At 33.0% G+C, this 20,946-nt stretch overlaps 1 protein-coding gene across 1 annotated transcript in view; it reads left to right on the forward strand.

Annotated features, from left to right (window-relative positions):
* Positions 1-20,792, forward strand: part of LOC141331680 (elongation factor-like GTPase 1) — a 39,312-nt gene extending 18,520 nt beyond the window's left edge. The window contains exons 2-3 of the mRNA XM_073836717.1: positions 2,632-2,816; positions 19,642-20,792. Of these exons, the coding sequence (XP_073692818.1) occupies positions 2,632-2,816; positions 19,642-19,830 (374 nt within the window). The 3' untranslated portion in view covers positions 19,831-20,792. The remainder of the gene's footprint in view (positions 1-2,631; positions 2,817-19,641) is intronic.
* The last annotated feature ends 154 nt before the right edge of the window (positions 20,793-20,946 follow it).

The following is a 20,946-nucleotide window of genomic DNA, read 5'->3' on the forward strand; positions in this document are numbered from 1 at the left end:
CTCCAAGGCCATCCTGATGAATCTGGGCTCTGCTGGTGGCAATATCTCAAGGCAGACAGTCCAATGGACACTGCACACCGCTGGGTTCCACGGACGCAGACCAAGGAGGACACCACTTCTCCAGATAAGACACACAAAAGCCTGCTTGGCCTTTGCAAATGCTCATCTGGACAAAGAAGACGACTTCTGGTCTTGTTTTATGGTCAGATGAAACAAAAATTGAATTGTTTGGCCACAATGATGTAGCCTTCATTTGGCGTAAAAAAGGAGAAGCCTTCAACCTAGGGCTGGGCGATTCTTTCGATTTTTTAGATTAATTCGAATTTACGTTTTAAGACAATTTAATTTTTTATTAAATTTAGTATAATTAGGTATTCCGATTTTTTAATAAAAATATTAGATACATTGTAATTGCACCAATGGCAGAATAATTAAGAGGCAATGTTGTCCGACCACATGATGGCGCGCCTAACTAACCGCTGTATTCAGAACGGAAAACAAATACGCGTTCTGGTAAAATAACGCGAGTCACTAAGTGGACATGATTAGCTGCTTGCTAGCAAGTTAGCCTGTTATATTACATACAATTTCACTTATCACATAAACAGAGTAGAGAGATGATTGAAGACAATAGCGAATTATTTGCATATCAAGGCTCGAGTGCGACCAGCATATTTGTATTTGCGCTGAGTGGAGCTTCAAAGGTTTCTATGTGTTTTGCACGTTGACTAATGTGTCTCAAGTGTAGAGAGAGTGTCAATAAGAGACTGAATGGGCAGTAGCTTCGTTTATTATAATAGAGCTTTGTGATATTGCGAACTAAGATGAGTGACAGCTTTTAATCATTTTTAAGGGAGTTTGTAAACGAGATATTGATTTATTATAACAGTTAAATAAACAAGAAGTTATTATTAAGTGACTTGCATTGTCTGACTATAACACTATTGCCTGATTTTGCTCTATTTCGTCATCAAAAGTAATCTGAAACAAGTCACAGCTGAGCCGCTGCGCATCTCCACTCAAACACAGCGGTGTTTCGTTTATGAATGAACGTGCGTTTTTAAACGAATCTAGTGAAATGATTCAATTTCCCGTTCATTAAGAGTCACTTGCTTTATTCTTGAATGAACCATCCGTTGGAACGAATCAAATGAATATGATTCAGTAATTAAATCCGTGTCTTACCACCACCTGCTGGCAGATCGTTTCAGTTATTTAAATCATTTAATATTTCTGTCTTCAAAATTGTATATTTTTGTATACGATATAAGTCCAAGAGAAAAGCATGGAAATATATATTTTCCTCCAGTCTCATATTTATTTGTCTTACAAACATTTACTGTGTCTGGTATGATAAGAATGGGGCCTGGTGCACTGATGCAGTTGCAATGTATACTGCAAAATATATGGTGCCCATATATATTGTGGAAAAGCTGGGGTTTCTTTACATGCTAAAAGTAGTAGGGGGGGAAAAATCGATTTAAATCGTAAATCGGATTTTTTGTGAAAAAAATCGGGGATTTTTATTTTTAGGCCATATCGCCCAGCCCTACTTCAACCCTAAGAACACCATCCCCACTGTCAAACATGGTGGTGGGAACCTAATGTTTTGGGGGTGTTTTTCAGCCGGTAGACCAGTGGACATTTCAGCACGACAACGACCCAAAACACACAGCAAAAGTGGTGAAGAAATGGTTAGCAGACAAAAACATTAATGTTTTGCAGTGGCCCAGCCACAGTCCTGACTTAAATCCAATTGAGAATCTGTGGAGGGAGCTAAAGATCAGGGTGATGGCAAGGAGACCCTCCAACCTGAAATAAGTTGGAACTCATCGCTAAAGATGAATGGGCAAAAATACCAGTGGAGACATGCAAAAAGCTGGTCAGCAATTATAGAAAGCATTTGATGTAATAGCCAAAAAAGGCTTTTCTATTGATTATTAAGAAGGGTATGAATAATTTTGGACATGCCACTTTTTGTTCAAATGTAAATAAAAGATGAGTAATAATTTTTTTCCACAATGATGCCTCTTGTACATCATCTTATCGTCTTCTGGGAGACATCTATGTCATTTCTAATAAAAAAAAAAAACTTGCTGGTTGAATAAAGGTAACTTTAAGTCAGAATTTGCCAGGGGCCGTGCTTGACTGTATATATGTGTGTGTGTGTGTGTGTGTGTATATATATATATATATATCAATAAATCATGTAATAGTATGTATAGCAAAAAAAAAAAATGTTAAGATTATTTGACTGACTTATGTGTACCAAATTTACTTAAACTAAAAACTTAAATAAAATCATTTATAAAGCTAATTAGAATTCAATTAGAATTAGCATCCAACTGCAAAATGAGTAACGGGTTAAGTTCAGTTAAGTTCAATTAAGTTAAGATTAGTTGACTCAAATTGACTAAAAGATATATAGAAAATGTTTAAATAATGATAAAAAATTACTAAAACTTAAACTATTAAAATAAAAACTGAAAATATAAAAACAAAATCTAATTCAAAATAATAATAAATAATATAATATTTTTTAAAAAAAAAGGAGTAAATGTTCAGAATTATTCTGCATGTTTTTTTTTTTAAATGAGGTTCTTCAGTTTTGTAAATATATGTGTGTTGCAGGTCGTGTGTATGCCGTTCTGTCCAAGCGGGAAGGACGAGTCCTACAAGAGGAGATGAAGGAAGGGACGGACATGTTCATCATTAAGGCTGTACTTCCTGTTGCCGAGAGTTTCGGATTCGCTGATGAGATCAGAAAGAGGACGAGCGGCCTGGCCAGCCCACAGCTAATCTTCAGCCACTGGGAGGTAAATAAATTAATAAATGAATGAATGTCTGTGTGTGAATGAAGGAACAAACAAATTATTGAACGCACAGGCGAATGAATGGTTTTATGTTAGACTGCCCTGTCCCACTAAGGACAATTTAACACTCAATATATAGATTTTAAAAACTATCAGCTGATCAATCAGAAATGGTTGCTTTTTCCACCTTAGTTGTTGTTATCTGCAAAATCCAATATCCGTTGACCTGTTTAATAATTAATGAAGGAATGAATGAATAAACAAGTGAACGAACGTGTGAAGATGGAATGAATGATTAAGCAAATTAATAATTAATGAATGAGTATAAATGATGAATGAATGAATAATGAACAAACTAGTAAACAAACAACTGCAGCAATTGAAGAATAAATGAATGAGAGTTGATTAATAGACAAATAAGTGAATAATGAATGAATGTGCTAATGAATCAGTGTGAATGAATGAACGAACCAATATGCTTGTTTGAGTCATTTTTCATGTTTGCTTCATATTGCTTCATATTTTCTGTCAAAATTGTCTCTGATGAATAGAAAAAAATCAATTTCAAGTGTCCTTCCTGATTAAAAAAAATATCTTTCTGACACCAAACTTGAACAGTAGTGTATGAATGTAAAATTGACAGTAAATTGAAGAATGAATGAGATGTTTCTCCTTTGCTCTTTGACTAGATAAACATGTGTTCAGTTATCTCACCAGCAGTCAATGCTTTCTTCTGAACACAGTGTTAGTTTACTGGACAGGACAGGCTGTACACCGCAAAGATACTGGACCCGGTGCCAGACGTTCATATCCATACAGACGCCTGATAATGTGTGATCATACGTGGCTGGAAAACTGTATGGGCAGGCCAATCCATCAGATCCAGTCCTATTGATCTGCTGTCAGATGTCAGTACTGCTGATCTGGCAAAAGCGTGTTTACCTTGAGAGTGTCGATCAGACAGTGAACGAGTCGTGTGTGTGTGTGTGTGTGTGTGTGTGTGTGTGTGTGTGTGTGTGTGTGTGTGTGTGTGTGTGTGTGTGTGTGTGTGTGTGTGTGTGTGTGTGTGTGTGTGTGTGTGTGTGTGTGTGTGTGTGTGTGTGTGTGTGTGTGTGTAAGTGTGAGTGTGAACCCAGAGAGCGTGCTGGATTGATCTGTGCATCACAGACGTGAGGCAGAGACACGTACACAGTGTAGTGCTGGAGTAACATTACATAAATGCTTACAGTGATTCTCAACCATCAGAGCTGAGCTGCATTCAGAGCTGACTGAATCCAATTAAAGTTGTTGTAGAAAGCAAAATGCAGAATTGTAATTTGAATTTTTAGTAAATAGAATTCAGATGGATGGATTGAATGATGGATGGATGGATAGATGACAGATGGAATGAACAATAGATGGATTATGGAATGATAGATGGATTAATGGATAGAAAGATGTATGAATGGATGAATGGAAAGAACAATAGATAATTGGATGGATGAATGGATGGATGGATGGAATGATAGATATATTAATAGATAGAAGGATGGATGGATGGAAACAACAATCGATGGATGGATGATGGAACAATAGATGGATTAATGGATAGAAAGGTGGGTGGATGGATGGATGGAAAGAACAATAGATAATTGGATGAATGATAGATTAATGGATAGAAAGGTGGATGGATGTAAAGAACAATCGATGGATGGATGATGGAGTGATAGATGCATTGATGGATGGATGGATGGATGATGATGGAATATTAGATGGATTAATGGATAGAAAGTTGGATGGATAGATGAAAAAAACAGTAGATGGATGATGGAATGATAGATGGATTAATGGATAGAAAGATGGATGAATGAAAGAACAATGAATGGATGAATGATGGAATGATAGATGTATTAATGGATAGAAAGGTGGATGAATGGAAAGAACAATAGATGGATGATGGATGGATGGATGGATGGATGATGGAATGATAGATGGATTAATGGGTAGAAAGGTGGATGAATGGATGGATGGATGGAAAGAACAATGGATGGATGATGGAATGATAGATGGTTTAATGTATAGAAAAATGGTTGGATGGATGGATGGAAAATAATAGATGGATGAATGGATAGAAAGATGAATGAATGAATGAATGATGGATGGATGGATGGATGGTTAGATGGAACAAACGGATGGATGGATTGAACAATAGATAATTGGATGGATGAATGGATGGATGGATGGATGCAATGATAGATATATTAATAGATAGAAAGATGGATGGATGGAAACAACAATCGATGGATGGATGATGGAACGATAGATGGATCAATGGATAGAAAGGTGGGTGGATGGATGGATGGAAAGAACAGTGGATGAATGGATGAATGATAGATTAATGGATAGAAAGGTGGATGGATGTAAAGAACAATCGATGGCTGGATGATGGAGTGATAGATGCATTGATGGATGGATGGATGATGATGGAATATTAGATGGATTAATGGATAGAAGGTTGGATGGATAGATGAAAAAAACAATAGATGGATGGATGGATTGATGGATGATGGAATGATAGATGGATTAATGGATAGAAAGATGGATGGATGAAAGAACAATCAATGGATGAATGATGGAATGATAGATGCATTAATGGATAGAAAGGTGGATGAATGGAAAGAACAATAGATGGATGGATGGATGAAATAATAGATGGATTAATGGGTAGAAAGGTGGATGAATGGATGGATGGATGGATGGATGGATGGAAAGAACAATGGATGGATGATGGAATGATAGATGGTTTAATGGATAGAAAAATGGTTGGATGGATGGATGGAAAATAATAGATGGATGAATGGATAGAAAGATGAATGAATGAATGAATGAATGATGGATGGATGGTTAGATGGAACAAACGGATGGATGGATTGAACGATGGATGGATGGATACATGAGGAATAATGAATAGAAAGATGATGGATGGATTAATAAATGCATTGATGAATGGATACAAATGAATTAATGGAGAAATAGAGATGGATGGATGGATTATAGATAGATATATATGAATAGAACAATAAATGAATTGATAGAATGATAGATGGATCGAGATATGATGAGTTGAATGATGAGACAGACAGACAGACAGACAGACAGATAGATAGATAGATAGAGTGAATGAATTGTTATTCTTTGTAAATCTTCACTGATCTTTTAACTCAATGGAGTGGAGGCGTTCAGTCGTGTGTATTTTTAGCTGTTTGTTTCTCACGTGGGAGTTCACTGTGAGTTAGTAGAGCATTTCAGGTGTGTGTGTGTGTGTGTGTGTGTGTGTGTGTGTGTGTGTGTGTGTGTGTGTGTGTTTGGTGGGGGATTGGCGTGAAAGAGGATCAAAGGCTGTAGACGCCACATGTGTGCCGTCTTTAACCCGACGGCTGGCTGGACGTGTTCTCTCCACGCCAGGGCTGCGTGAGCGGACGGAGCTCTACGGCCATATGGCGCTACTGTCAGCCAGGATGATGGGTCGAGTTAAGCCAGACATGACACACACACAAACACTCGCAAAGGGCATATAAGGTCATCTGCTACTTCACAAAACAGTTGCGGCACTTTTTCATGCTGTCTTTGAGTGCAGGAACCTGCGCCTTATTCACAAAACACCCAAAATCCAGCATAACCTGACTCTGAGTGTGCTGGTATAACAGAGTATTTAAATGATTTGTTTTAATTGTCTGTGATTAAAATTAAATCACGATCACAGATAATAGGATTTAAACTTACAACCTCATAGTTACCTTTGACCCTTTGCAGCACTCCTGATCAATCAACCTGAGATTTAGTGCTAATCTTGATTATTATTATGCATGTCTGGAATACTTGATTCTAATTGGTCAACTGTGGCATTCTGCAGTCAAATACTTTTGTTTTTTTTTACCTCTAAGCTGCATAATTGACCCAGGAAACTGGTTTACTACATAGCTGTGCAGGTTCATTTCATACCACTCTGCATTCTCATTTAGTCTCACGTAATAAAATAGTTTAGTTTTGTTTGTTAGTGCTTGTAATAATAAATACTACTGTAGCAAAAAAAAAAAAATGTATTTATGTGGTACTTGTAATAATAAATACGATTGCAGCAAAAAGAATGCTTGCTTTCTTTATTCATTTGGTACTAATAAATGCTATTCAGGCAAAAAAGCTTATTTGTTTATTAAATACTAATACTGATAAATACCATTGTCGCCAAAAGCGTATTTATTAATTAATTTATTTATTAGTTGGTTGGTTTGTTTGTTTGTTTGTTTGTTTGGTACTTTTAATAATAATTACTGTTGCTTAAAATTGTATTTAATTTATTTAGTACTTGTAATGATAAATAGTAAATACTAAATACAAAAATAAATCTTCCTTTATTTATTTATTTATTTATTTATTTATCTATTTATTTATTTGGTACTTGTAATAATAATTACTGCTGCATCAAAAATAAATCTTGCTTATTTATTTATTTGGTACTAATAAATACTGTTTTGGCAAAAATAAATCTTGCTTATTTATTTATTTGGCACTAATAAATACTATTGTGGCAAAAATAAATCTTGCTTATTTATTTATTTGGCACTAATAAATACTATTGTGGCAAAAATAAATCTTGCTTATTTATTTATTTGGCACTAATAAATACTATTTTGGCAAAAATAAATCTTGCTTATTTATTTATTTGGCACTAATAAATACTATTGTGGCAAAAATAAATCTTGCTTATTTATTTATTTGGTACTAATAAATACTATTGTGGCAAAAATAAATCTTGCTTATTTATTTATTTGGTACTAATAAATACTGTTTTGGCAAAAATAAATCTTGCTTATTTATTTATTTGGCACTAATAAATACTATTGTGGCAAAAATAAATCTTGCTTATTTATTTATTTGGTACTAATAAATACTGTTTTGGCAAAAATAAATCTTGCTTATTTATTTATTTGGCACTAATAAATACTATTGTGGCAAAAATAAATCTTGCTTATTTATTTATTTGGCACTAATAAATACTATTGTGGCAAAAATAAATCTTGCTTATTTATTTATTTGGTACTAATAAATACTATTGTGGCAAAAATAAATCTTGCTTATTTATTTATTTGGTACTAATAAATACTATTGTGGCAAAAATAAATCTTGCTTATTTATTTATTTGGTACTAATAAATACTATTGTGGCAAAAATAAATCTTGCTTATTTATTTATTTGGTACTAATAAATACTGTTTTGGCAAAAATAAATCTTGCTTATTTATTTATTTGGCACTAATAAATACTATTGTGGCAAAAATAAATCTTGCTTATTTATTTATTTGGTACTAATAAATACTATTGTGGCAAAAATAAATCTTGCTTATTTATTTATTTGGTACTAATAAATACTGTTTTGGCAAAAATAAATCTTGCTTATTTATTTATTTGGCACTAATAAATACTATTGTGGCAAAAATAAATCTTGCTTATTTATTTATTTGGCACTAATAAATACTATTGTGGCAAAAATAAATCTTGCTTATTTATTTATTTGGTACTAATAAATACTATTGTGGCAAAAATAAATCTTGCTTATTTATTTATTTGGCACTAATAAATACTATTGTGGCAAAAATAAATCTTGCTTATTTATTTATTTGGTACTAATAAATACTATTGTGGCAAAAATAAATCTTGCTTATTTTATTAATTTTTTTGGCACTTAATAATGGATACGATTGCAGCAAAAAGAAAGCTTATTTATTTATTTGGTACTTGTAATAATAATTACTGTTGTGTCAAAAATAAAGCTTATTTATTCATTTTTTGTTGGTACTTGTAATGATAAATACTGTTGTGGCAAAAAAGAATGCTTGCTTTATTTATTTATCTGTTTATTTATTTATTTGGTGCTTGTAATAATAATTAATGTTGTGGCAAAAAAAGAAAGCTTGCTTTATTTATTTATCTATTTATTTATTTGGTACTTGTAATAATAATTACTGTTTTATCAAAAATAAAGCTTATTTATTTATCTTTTTTATTTAAGAAATACTATTGTGGCAGAAAGAAAGGTTGCTTATTTTGCACTTGTAATAATGCATAAGATTGCAGCAAAAAGCCTATTTATTGTTTTATTTATTCATTCATTCATTTGGTACTTGTAATAGTTAATACTATTGTGGCAAAAAGAAAGCTTATTTATTTATTTGGTACTTGTAATAGTTAATACTATTGTGGCAAAAAGAAAGCTTGGTTTATTTATTTATCTATTTATTTATTTATTTGCTACTTGTAATAACAAATACTGTTGAAACCAAATGAAAGCTTTTTTAATTCATTAATTTGTTATTTTTATTTATTTGTTTATGTGTTTTAACATTAATTAATATAGTACGTGTAATAAGTAATATTGCTACAAAAAGTAGGCTGGCTTGCTTTATTTATTTATGTGATAATATTGTGGCTACACTTAGAAAGCAGATTTATGCATAGTCATCTGGTCAGAAAATATTTAGCTTCAAGTTAATACTAAATTTTATGATAATATAATACATTATGTCTTGTTAATGTCAATGCTGAAGCATGAGTGTTGAGTTAACTTTATTCTGGCAGAGACATTTTACTTGGTTTACTTTAAACCATGAATAATGCTCTGTATCTCTACTAAGATAAGAACAGTTAATAATCTCCTCCTTCACATGAGACTTCTCGTACTTATTGTGTTTGAGTACAGTTTGAGTATCACTAACACACACATGACTCAAATTGTCCTCTGGTCTTGGTACTTGCAGACTGTGTTTGCCTTGCTGGAGGAGGGTAATTCAATTCCAAGTTTAATTCAAACCTTGCCTTGCTAGATTTTGGGGCCTGCTGCATTTTCAATTCTCCTAAATGTGGCCTTTGTGTGCAAGAGAAAAGGCTAAAGACAGTGTAAAGCAAAGCACTGCAGCCCGTTTCGTCCTTCTGTGTGTGTGTGTGTGTGTGTGTGTGTGTGTGTGTGTGTGTGTGTGTGTGTGTGTGTGTGTGTGTGTGTGTGTGTGTGTGTGTGTGTGTGTGTGTGTGTGTGTGTGTGTGTGTGTGTGTGGAGCGTCTCCTCTTACAGCTGAACTGCTGTTGTTCTCTTTTCTGAGAACATTTTATGGGTCTTAAGGTGCTTGTTTTGACTGCAGGACTTCTACAAATCTGTGTTGTTTTGCTAGGCCTAGGGAGTTTATAAGAATAGCACACTAAAAAAATAAAAAAAATCTGTCATCATTTACTCACTTTCATGCTGTTTCATGTCCTGTATGATTTTTTTTGTTGTTCTTTGAAGCATAAAAGATGATCTTCAGCACAATGCTCACTACTCTTTTCCATTACATCATATTTAAGTTGTAAATGTACATCTTTTCCATACAAAGCAAATAAATAGTTGCCATTGATTATCAATAAAGGACAGAAGCAGCAGAATGTTTTTTCTCCACTAGTTTATATTTATATGCTCACTACAGTTGAAATGTCTGAGTTGATTTTTTTTTTTCCTAGAAATGCTTCTATTCAGCAAAGATGCATTAAATTGATGTAAAAAAAAAAAAATACAATGAAAAAACAATAGAAACATTTAGAATCTCACACATTTTTTTAAATGCCTGTTCTTTTAGAATTTTTTATTAACAAAAACAGTGTGAAAAAATGTTGTTTTTTATCATGGTTTCCAAAAAAAAATATGAAGCAGCACAAATGTTGTAAACATTTACAATAATCATAAATATTTCTTGAGCAGCAAATCAGCATATTAGAATGAGTTCTAAAGGATCTGACACTGAAGAATGGAAATTCAAATACATGTTAAATTTATTAAAACAGAAACAGTTATTTTAAATTGTTATAATATTTCACAATATTACTGTTAATTTTACTGTTTTTTATTTTATTTTAACTAAATGAATAAATAAATGCATTAAGTATGTATTAACCTGCATTTTAACTACAATATATATTAACTTTTTTTCTCTCAAATGCGAGTATGCATCTCACAATTCAGACTTTTTCTTGGTATTCTGACTTTTTTCTTAGAATTGCATGATATAAACTCACAATTGCAAAAAGTAAAGTCAGAATTGCAAGATAAAAATTCACAATTCTGACTTTTTTCCTCGCAGTTGCAGGTTTGCATCTCGCAGTTCTGACTTTCTCACAATTTTGACTTTTTTTCTTAGAATTGCGTGATATAAACTCACAATTCTGCCTTTTTCTCTAAAATGCGAGTTTGTATCTCACAATTCTGACTTTAAGTCGAGATATAAAGTCGCAATTGCAAAAAAAGTCAGAATTGTGAGATAAAAAGTTGCAATTATGTAAAATATATTTCAATCGAAAACAGTTATTTTAAATTGTAATATTATTGCAGTTTTTTAGATTAGTATGCCACTGAATGGAAAAAAAAAGCTAATTGTGACTTTTATCTCACAATTCTGACGAACATTAGTCTATTTCTGTCTATATTTATGTTTAGATATTTTTAGATATAGTCTAAATTCATACATTAACTTAAGAAACTACAAGAAACACAAGTCATTATTCACTAAAAATATTTTCAAATGCATTCAGATATTATGCATCATATACATTCAGATTCTTCAAGATGTGTCAGTTTTGACATGTGTCACGTCAAATGTTATTGTTTATCACATTTCATGACACATCAGCATTGATATCAGACCTGGGTTGATTGGCATCTTGAAATTCATATTTTTATAGGGGAGGAAGATTTTCAGCAAAAGATATATAAATATTTATAGAGATGGAGAAAGAGAGAAATTCACATTCTCTTCAGAACATCATACTGGTTTGAAATGACACAAGGGTAATTCTGACTTTTTATCTCACAATTCTGACTTTTTCTTGCAATTTTCTTGCAGTATGACTTTTTTTCTTAAAATTGCATAAAATAAACTGCAACGGTGAGTTATAAGACAATTGCAAGATATAAACTCAGAATTCTGACTTTTTTTCTCCGAATTGCAAGATAAAAACTTTTTTCAATTGCGTGATATAACCTCACAGTTGCAAGAAATAAATCTTTTTATCTCACAATTAAGACTTTTTCTCACAATTTTGACTTTTTTTCCTCAGAATTGCAAGATAAAAACTCAATTCTGTAAACTCGCATTTGCAAGAAAATCAAAAATTGTGAGATAAAAAGTCGCAATTACGTAAAATATATTCAAATCGAAAACAGTTATTTTAAAATGTAATATTATTGCACTTTTTTCATGTTTTTTTAGATTAGTATGGAACCCCGTTTCTGCCGCTGAATGAAAAATAAACTAGAATGTGAGTTTAATATATAAAGTTTAATATGTAAACTCACTTTTTGAGCAGTGTTTTGTCACCCAAGAACATGATTTCTCACTGGATGTGTTTTGTACAGTGAAAACGGTGCTTTGGAGCCGGTTATTGATATGTGGTTTAGCGGTTGCACATGTGTCCTCCTGCTAAAGGCATTATACGGATCCGTTTCAGGGCGACTGATACGTCAGGAAATGAAGTAGGGTGAGCAGGAATTATAACTGACAGGAGTCTTATAAAGTTGATCTGGATAGCGTTTCCTCATCGCTTTTGTTGTCGATCTCTCACCTGTCTTTCTCCCTCTCTTTCTCCGAGAGCCGCAGAGTTGAAAAGGTGCCAAACGCAGGACGCTGCACCATTAATGTGAAAACTCAGCCATATCTCAGAGAAACCTACACACTCCGTCTGACAGCCTGCATGCATGCATGTGTGTGTATGCTTGTGTGTGTGGGCAGATGTCAAGCTTTGACAGCAGCACTTCCATTGAGAGTGTGTGTGTGTGTGTGTGTGTTTGTTCCCTACTGTGCCGAGAGCCCATTAGACACCATTAGACACATATGCCAGGGCCGCGAATCCGCCCTCGATCTGTCTGCCAAGCGTCTGCCCGCCCCTGCCATGAGACACACGCACACGCACACACACACACACACACACACACACACACACTAATCAACGCCGGCCGTGAGCGAGACACATGCAGGTCAACGTAATCTAATTGTGCGAGATGGACAAAGAAATGGTCTAATGAGAGTGTGTGTGTGTGTGTGTGTGTGTGTGTGTGTGTGTGTGTGTGTGTGTGTGTGTGTGTGTGTGTGTTACACTAGGCCGTTGTGCCATTCTGACACAGTTGGTGTCATTCAATGTTGGTGCTGCTATCAAACACACACTCCTCCCCGTAGTGGACAGCGGCGGACGGTCGCTCATTAAAACCTTCCGTCTCACTACATTTCCATTCACTGGATTTGTCATTTATTATGTAACGATTATCAGATTCTAGCACAATCGGAATGATGACTGATTGAACAATGGAACAATCGTGAGAGTAAAAAAAATACTGTAAAACAGTGTTTATGTGATTGTTTGCTCTTTTGTTTAATTGATAGAGTAACATTGCTTGGGAAATTTTGCAACGGTTGCCCGAGTGCTTGACCAATATTAAGCAGCACAACTGTTTTTAGCGTTGGTAATAAATGTTTCTTGAGCAGCAAATCAGCATATAAGAATGATTTCTGAAGAATCATGTGACACTGAAGACTGGAGTAATGATGAATTTTCAGCTTTGCATCACAGGAGTAAATTACAATGTAAAATCTATTCAAATAGAACAGTTATTTTAAATTGCAATATTAGTTCACTTTTTTCTCCAAAAGTTTTTTAGATTAGTATGGAAGCCCATTTCCGCCACTGAATATGAATAAAAAAAAAGTAATTGCATGATATAAACTCACAATTCTGACTCAGAATAAAGATAAATATAAGATAAATACTCGCATTTGCAAGTCATCAAGTCAGAATTGCATCATATAAACTCGCAAAAGTCAAAATTGTAAGATATAAAATTCAAATTTTTTATTCTCAGAACTGCATGATATATACTGATAATTGCCCAATCTGACTATTTTTTCGGAATTCTGATTTTTTTCTTTTTCGGAAATCTGGATGTTTTTTCTCAGAATTGTAAGATAAATACTCACAATTCTCACCTTTTTCCTCTGAATTCTGACTTTTTGCTTAGAATTGTAAGATAAAATCTTACAAATCTGACCTTTTTTCCTATGAATTCTGAATTTTTTCTTAGAATTTAGATATAAACTTACAACTGCAAGTTATAAAGTTTTTAGGGGAAATAAGACTGTTATGTTGTCAGAATTCTGAGTTGATATCTCGCAATTCTGACTTAACTCGCAATTATGTAAGTGTATTTATATCTCGTAATTCTTACTTAATAACTCACAATTACATTAGTGAATTTATATCTCGCAATTCAGACTTAACTCGCAGTTACATGAGTTTATATCTTGCAATTCTGATTTAATAACTCGCAGTTACGTAAGTTTGTCTCGCAATTCTGACTTAATGACTCGCAATTATATAAGCGAGTTTATATATTGTATTTTTGACTTCATAACTCACAGTTACATGAGTTTATCTCGCAATTACGTGAGTTTATATCTCATAATTATGTGAGTTTTTATCTCATAATTCTGACTTAACTCAATTATCTGAGTTTATATCTCACAGTTCTGACTTAACTCGCAATTATGTAAGTGGGTTTATATCTCGTAATTCTTACTTAATAACTCACAATTACATTAGTGAATTTATATCTCGCAATTCAGACTTAACTCGCAGTTACATGAGTTTATATCTCGCAATTCTGATTTAATAACTCGCAGTTACATAAGTTTGTTTTGCAATTCTGACTTAATGACTCGCAATTACATAAGTGAGTTTATATCTCATATTTTTGACTTCATAACTCACAATTACACGAGTTTATCTCGCAATTACGTGAGTTTATATCTCATAATTATGTGAGTTTTTATCTCATAATTCTGACTTAACTCAATTATCTGAGTTTATATCTCACAATTCTGACTTAACTCGCAATTATGTAAGTGGGTTTATATCTCGTAATTCTTACTTAATAACTCACAATTACATTAGTGAATTTATATCTCGCAATTCAGACTTAACTCGCAGTTACATGAGTTTATATCTCGCAATTCTGATTTAATAACTCGCAGTTACATAAGTTTGTTTTGCAATTCTGACTTAATGACTCGCAATTACATAAGTGAGTTTATATCTCATATTTTTGACTTCATAACTCACAATTACACGAGTTTATCTCGCAATTACGTGAGTTTATATCTCATAATTACGTGAGTTTTTATCTCATAATTCTGACTTAACTCAATTATCTGAGTTTATATCTCACAATTCTGACTTAACTCGCAATTACATGAGTTTATATCTCGCAATTCTGACTTAATGACTCGCAGTTACATAAGTGAGTTTATATCGTATTTTTGACTTCATAACTCACAATTACATGAGTTTATCTCGCAATTACGTGAGTTTATATCTCAATTCTGACTTAACTCAATTATCTGAGTTTATATCTCACAATTCTGACTTAATAACTTGCAATTACATTAGTGAGTTTATGTCTCACAATTCTGACTTAATTATGAGTTTATATCTCGCAATTCTGACTTAACTCGCAATTACATGAGTTTATATCTCGCAATTCTGACTTAACTCAATTATCTGAGTTTATATCTCACAATTCTGACTTAACTCGCAATTAAGTGAGTTTATATCTCGCAATTCTGGCTTAACTCAATTATGTGAGTTTATATCTCGCAATTCTGACTTAATTATGTGAGTTTATATCTCGCAATTCTGACTTAACTCAATTATGTGAGTTTATATCTCACAATTCTGACTTAACTCAATTATCTGAGTTTATATCTCGCAATTCTGACTTAACTCGCAGTTACGTAAATTTATATCTTGCAATTCTGACTTCATAAATGGCAATTACATGAGTTTATATCTCGAAATTCTGACTTAATCATATGACTTTGTATCTTGCAATTCTGACTTCATAACTCGCAATTACATTAGTGAGTTTATATCTCACAATTCTGACTTAATAACTCGCAAGTATGTGAGTTTATATCTCGAAATTCTGACTCAATAACTTGCAATTACATTAGTGAGTTTATATCTTGCAATTCTGACTTAACTTATGTGAGTTTCTATCTCGCAATTCTGACTTAATTATGTGAGTTTATCCCCCGGTTTCACAGACAAGGCTTAAGCCTAGTCTAAGACTAAAATGTAAGTCTGAGCTGTTTCAACTGAAAGAAACTTGCATTGACTGATCTTAAATTATATCATGCCTTTGTTTTGTCTCAAGATGCTCACCAGTAATGTGCACGCTTAGAAAAATTACTTAAATGTCCTAATTGAACTATGGGCTAATCCTGGCTTAATCTAAGCCCTGTCTGTGAAACCAGGCCTATATCTCGCAAATCTGACTTAACTCTATTATGTGAGTTTATATCTCGTAATTCTGACTTAACTTAATTATGTGAGTTTATATCTCGCAATTCTGACTTCACAACTGGCAATTACATGAGTTTATATCTCGTAATTCCTACTTAATTCACAATTACATTAGTGAGTTTATATCTTGCAATTCTGACTTAATAACTTGCAATTACGTGAGGTTACATCTCACAATACTGACTTTATAACTCGGAGTTACGTGAGTTTATATTTTCGTTATTCTGACTTAACTCATAACTCAATTATGTGAGTTTATCTCGAAATTCTAACTTAAGTCGCAGTTACATAAGTGAGTTTATATCTCGCAATTCAGACTTAATAACTCACAGTAGCATAAGTTTATATCTCGCAATTTGTGGTCCAGGGTCACAAATTGTGTTTCTCGGACTTGCTAACTATTTGTAATAAGATTGATTTGGGTTTCTCATGCAGTTTGTGTGAAGAACGCTATTTGTGAGTTGCAGCTCATGTGTAAAGTTCCAGATCAGTCATTTATGAGTTTTCACGGCAGTCACAATGCTGTCTATGTAGCCAGTAAGAGCGTGTGTGTTTGTGTACACATCACAGACAAATGAAAAGTGCCCTGTCACTTGTTGGGTTGTGCTTGAGTGAGTGCACACACAGGACAAAGCTCTTTAGTGGAGGGGAAAAAAGGGGGATGGTAACCCAAGCTGTCAGGTGAACGGAGAAAGACAGAGAGAGAGACTGGTAGCATAAGACAGATGAGAATAAGAAAGCAGATATCGAATCAGAGATCAGCACTCAGGAAGCTCTTTTGCTCGTGCTCGACGGCCGTTTAAATGCTAATTGTCTGTAAGCTCGTTCTCCTCTGATCCGGCAGTGATGTTGGGCCGCAGATGCTCCCGAGCGCCGGACTGGTTCGGTTTGCGGGCGGCAGTCGATGACTGTGTAAATCGTGCCGTTGTTGGCCTCTGCCATCTGTCCCGAGGTAACGGAGCCCACGCCATGGGGCCTCTCTGGGACCAGGTGCAGGGGCCCCGCTGGACTCTTACAGTAATTGTACCACTCGCGCTATTGTCTGAGCATGAGGTCATATTGTGTGGAAGTGTGTGTGTGTGTGTTGCTGCAGGGATTGCGTCATCCATCAAGCACCTGCTCCCAGTGCTGTATGAGTGTGTGCTGGTACATGCTCTCGCTGTGCCTTGTATAATGACCATTATGTGTATCTCTTCACAGCGGACAATTGCGTAGTCTAGTTCTGCCCTGGAACGGCTCATTTGCTTTTTAGAATGAGAGAGAGGAAGACAAAGGGATGGAAATATTGTGCTGCCAATTCCTGACTGACGCACAAATTAACTGAGCACTATAAAAATGTGATGTAACTTGTGATAAAATTTAGAACTTATGTTCTGAAAATTACTGCAGTATGTATGTGACCCTGGACCACAAAACAAATCTGTATATCCAATAGCCAACAATACATTGTATGGGTGAAAAATTACCAATTTTATTTTATGCCAAAAATCATTAGGATATTAAATAAAGATTATGTTCCATGAAAATATTTTGTACATTTCATACCATAAATATATTAAAATTAAATTTTCGATTAGTAATATGCATTGCTAAGAACTTAATTTGGACAACTTTAAAGGTGATTTTCTTAATATTTTGATTTTCTTGCACCTATCCTATCCTAGCAAACCATACATCATGGGAAAGCTTATTTATTCAGCTTTCAGATGATGTATAAATCTTAATTGAAAAAAAAAAATTGACCCTTGTGACTGGTTTTGTGGTCCAGGGTCACATATGACATTAGGGGTGCTTCTGTTAACCAAAATTATAGCAGATTTACGTTAACAGTATTGCAATATAAAGTTTGTTCAATGCAACCTAAAGACATTTATTTAGAATAATGTTTATATAATTTATTTATTTGTTTGTTTATTTATTTATTTATTTATTTATTTATTTATAATCATATTGTGTGTGTGTGTGTGTGTGTGTATTGTAAATAAATATGTATATATATATCTTTTTTAATAAAATATGATTATAAATTATATATAATTTATTTATTCAATAATCATAGTTTATAAAATTATCTAAATATATTATGTATATATATATATATATATATATATATATATATATATATATATACATATAATTATTCTGTAATCATATTTTATAAAATACATAAAATATTTATTTTATTTATATATTATTTATATATTTATATTATAATCATATATATTCTATAATTATATTTTATTATATATTTTTTTTATTTATAATCATATATATATATATATATATATATATATACTATTTATTTATTCTGTAATCATTTTATAAAAAATATATAAAATATTTATTTTATTATATATATTTATTTTAAAATCATATATATATGTATATATATTCTCTAATAATATTTTATAAAATATTATATAAAATATATATTTATTTTATAATCATGTTTTATTATATATGTTTTTTTGTATTATATCATATATTTTTTTATAATCAAATAGATATTTTCTTATTCTACCCATTAAAATCATGTTTGTTTGTTTATCATGTGTTAAGGTCTATTTTATGTTGTCCAGTAAATTAATTACATCACTTTTATTTAATAATAGTAGTCAGTTTAGACCATAATAATTTTAAAAATATATTTAATATAGATTTGTTTTATATATTCTAGATAATCCAGTGAATTAAATATATTTAATATAGTTTTTTTGTGTGTGTGTGTGTGTGTGTGTGTGTGTGTGTGTGTGTGTGTGTGTGTGTGTGTGTGTGTGTGTGTGTGTGTGTGTGTGTGTGTGTGTTTTTGTTTTTGTTTTTGTTTTTGCAAATGAAAAGTTCATTTATAAGCTACTTAATTTATTACTGTATTACTCCTGTAGTAAATGGTAATGATAAAGCTCATTTTGGATAACCCAGTAATTCATCAATTATTATTATTATTATTATTTACATTTTTAAGGATCTAACACCAAAATAAAAAATACTAATGATTTTTTTGCGTGTAAAACTAACATTAAACAATGGATAGGTCCATCTGATCATCATCTTAACTTATTTGCGCTGCATCAGACTTTTTGCATTTCTCCATGTTGCTTTCTTCTTTTCTTGTTCTCGTGTAAAATAAGGTGAAGCAGTCCTGCCTCCTAACAGCTGCGCAAATGCATATATCACAATAAAAAAATTGTGTTTCAGAATATATACCGATTGTTTGGAATGTCTAAAGTTCACTTGAATTTGCAGTAATTCAATAGACATGATGTTTGTGGTGCCTTGGGAGAAAGAACAATGTTTCAGTTTTACAATCAAATGAAAATTACGTAATAATGATTTTCTGTTTATTATTTGCTTTAAAGTGTTGCAAATCTATATCCACAGTACAAACGTCATTAACTCTTGTGTCTATGTGTGTGTTTTAGGTGATCGGCAGCGATCCATTCTGGGTTCCCACCACCGAAGAGGAGTACTTGCACTTTGGAGAAAAAGCAGACTCAAGCAACCAAGCTCTGAAGTACATGAACGCCGTTCGCAGACGCAAAGGCCTCTACGTGGAGGAGAAGATTGTAGAACATGCGGAAAAACAGCGAACTCTCGGCAAGAACAAATAAAGATCATAAAACAGGAGCAGAATGAATTTCAGGAAACCCATTCTTATATCAGCTGTTATGCAGTTATGTATAAGAATGGTTTTGCACAGCTGTTTAGTTAATTTGATAGTTCAGCTCATGTTTTATAAAAGAGCTTCATTAAATTATCTGGTGTCAAACATCCACTCCTTCGTTTGACTTTTATAGTATCAGTCTCTAATGAACAACCAATGAGCGGATAGTGATTCAGTCATTATCCTCAGTAATGGTCGTGCTTTTTTTGGTTTTCGTTCATAATGGATCTCATGATTTGCTATTGCGAAACCAATGTTGAAAATGTCAATGGATTCAGTGACTGAACCTCATTTACTACTATCAGTTAAATCTGCTGAGATACTTCAACTAAGCATCAAGTCTTTATTCTACGCTGCACTCATCTATTGTAAAAAATGTGCTGTGCTATTAAGCAATTAAGCAATTGCAGTGCACTCTGAAACCTAACGTTGTTAATATTATCGCTATTGAAGTCAATTGTTTTTGGACTAGAGTGAATTGCGCTTTTCCCTTCACATGTTCCTGGACAACCATTCCTTCCTCAGATATTTAGGACAGAATTAAATTCTGCAATTAAAGGGACGTGCTTTGAAATAATGCTGTATCTCCTTACGTGTTTGGGATCTTGTGCTGGGGTCTGGCGTTGCATAATTTAAGAGTCCTCTTGAAATACAGTTTCAATTAGTTTGAAGTGAAGCGGCCCTGAAATGAATTCCACCATCGTCCCCTTTTGGTTTACAAACGTTTAAGTCCTTGATTTAATTTGTGTGGAACACAGCTTTAATGGCGCTGGGAGAAGGATTTGAATTTTTTAATAAGAAAGAGCAAATATCATACGAGGAGCTCCTAGAATATCGCAGCCTACAGAATACTACATATGTGTGAAATCACTACCAAGATTTAGGAAATAAACCTGACTGAACACACAAGCTGTTGTCTCTGATGTGAAGAATGTGCCGTATATGTTTGTTAGTTCTGGTTGAATGTGATCAGTTTGTGCCAATGCAATTTAATCACGTCATTGTTTTTATTTTCTGAAATATGGTCGTGTCTGTTGCAATAGTAATGATTATTTAACATAAT

Source organism: Garra rufa, chromosome 3 (genome assembly GCF_049309525.1).
Source record: "Garra rufa chromosome 3, GarRuf1.0, whole genome shotgun sequence".
Lineage (NCBI taxonomy): Eukaryota > Metazoa > Chordata > Actinopteri > Cypriniformes > Cyprinidae > Garra > Garra rufa.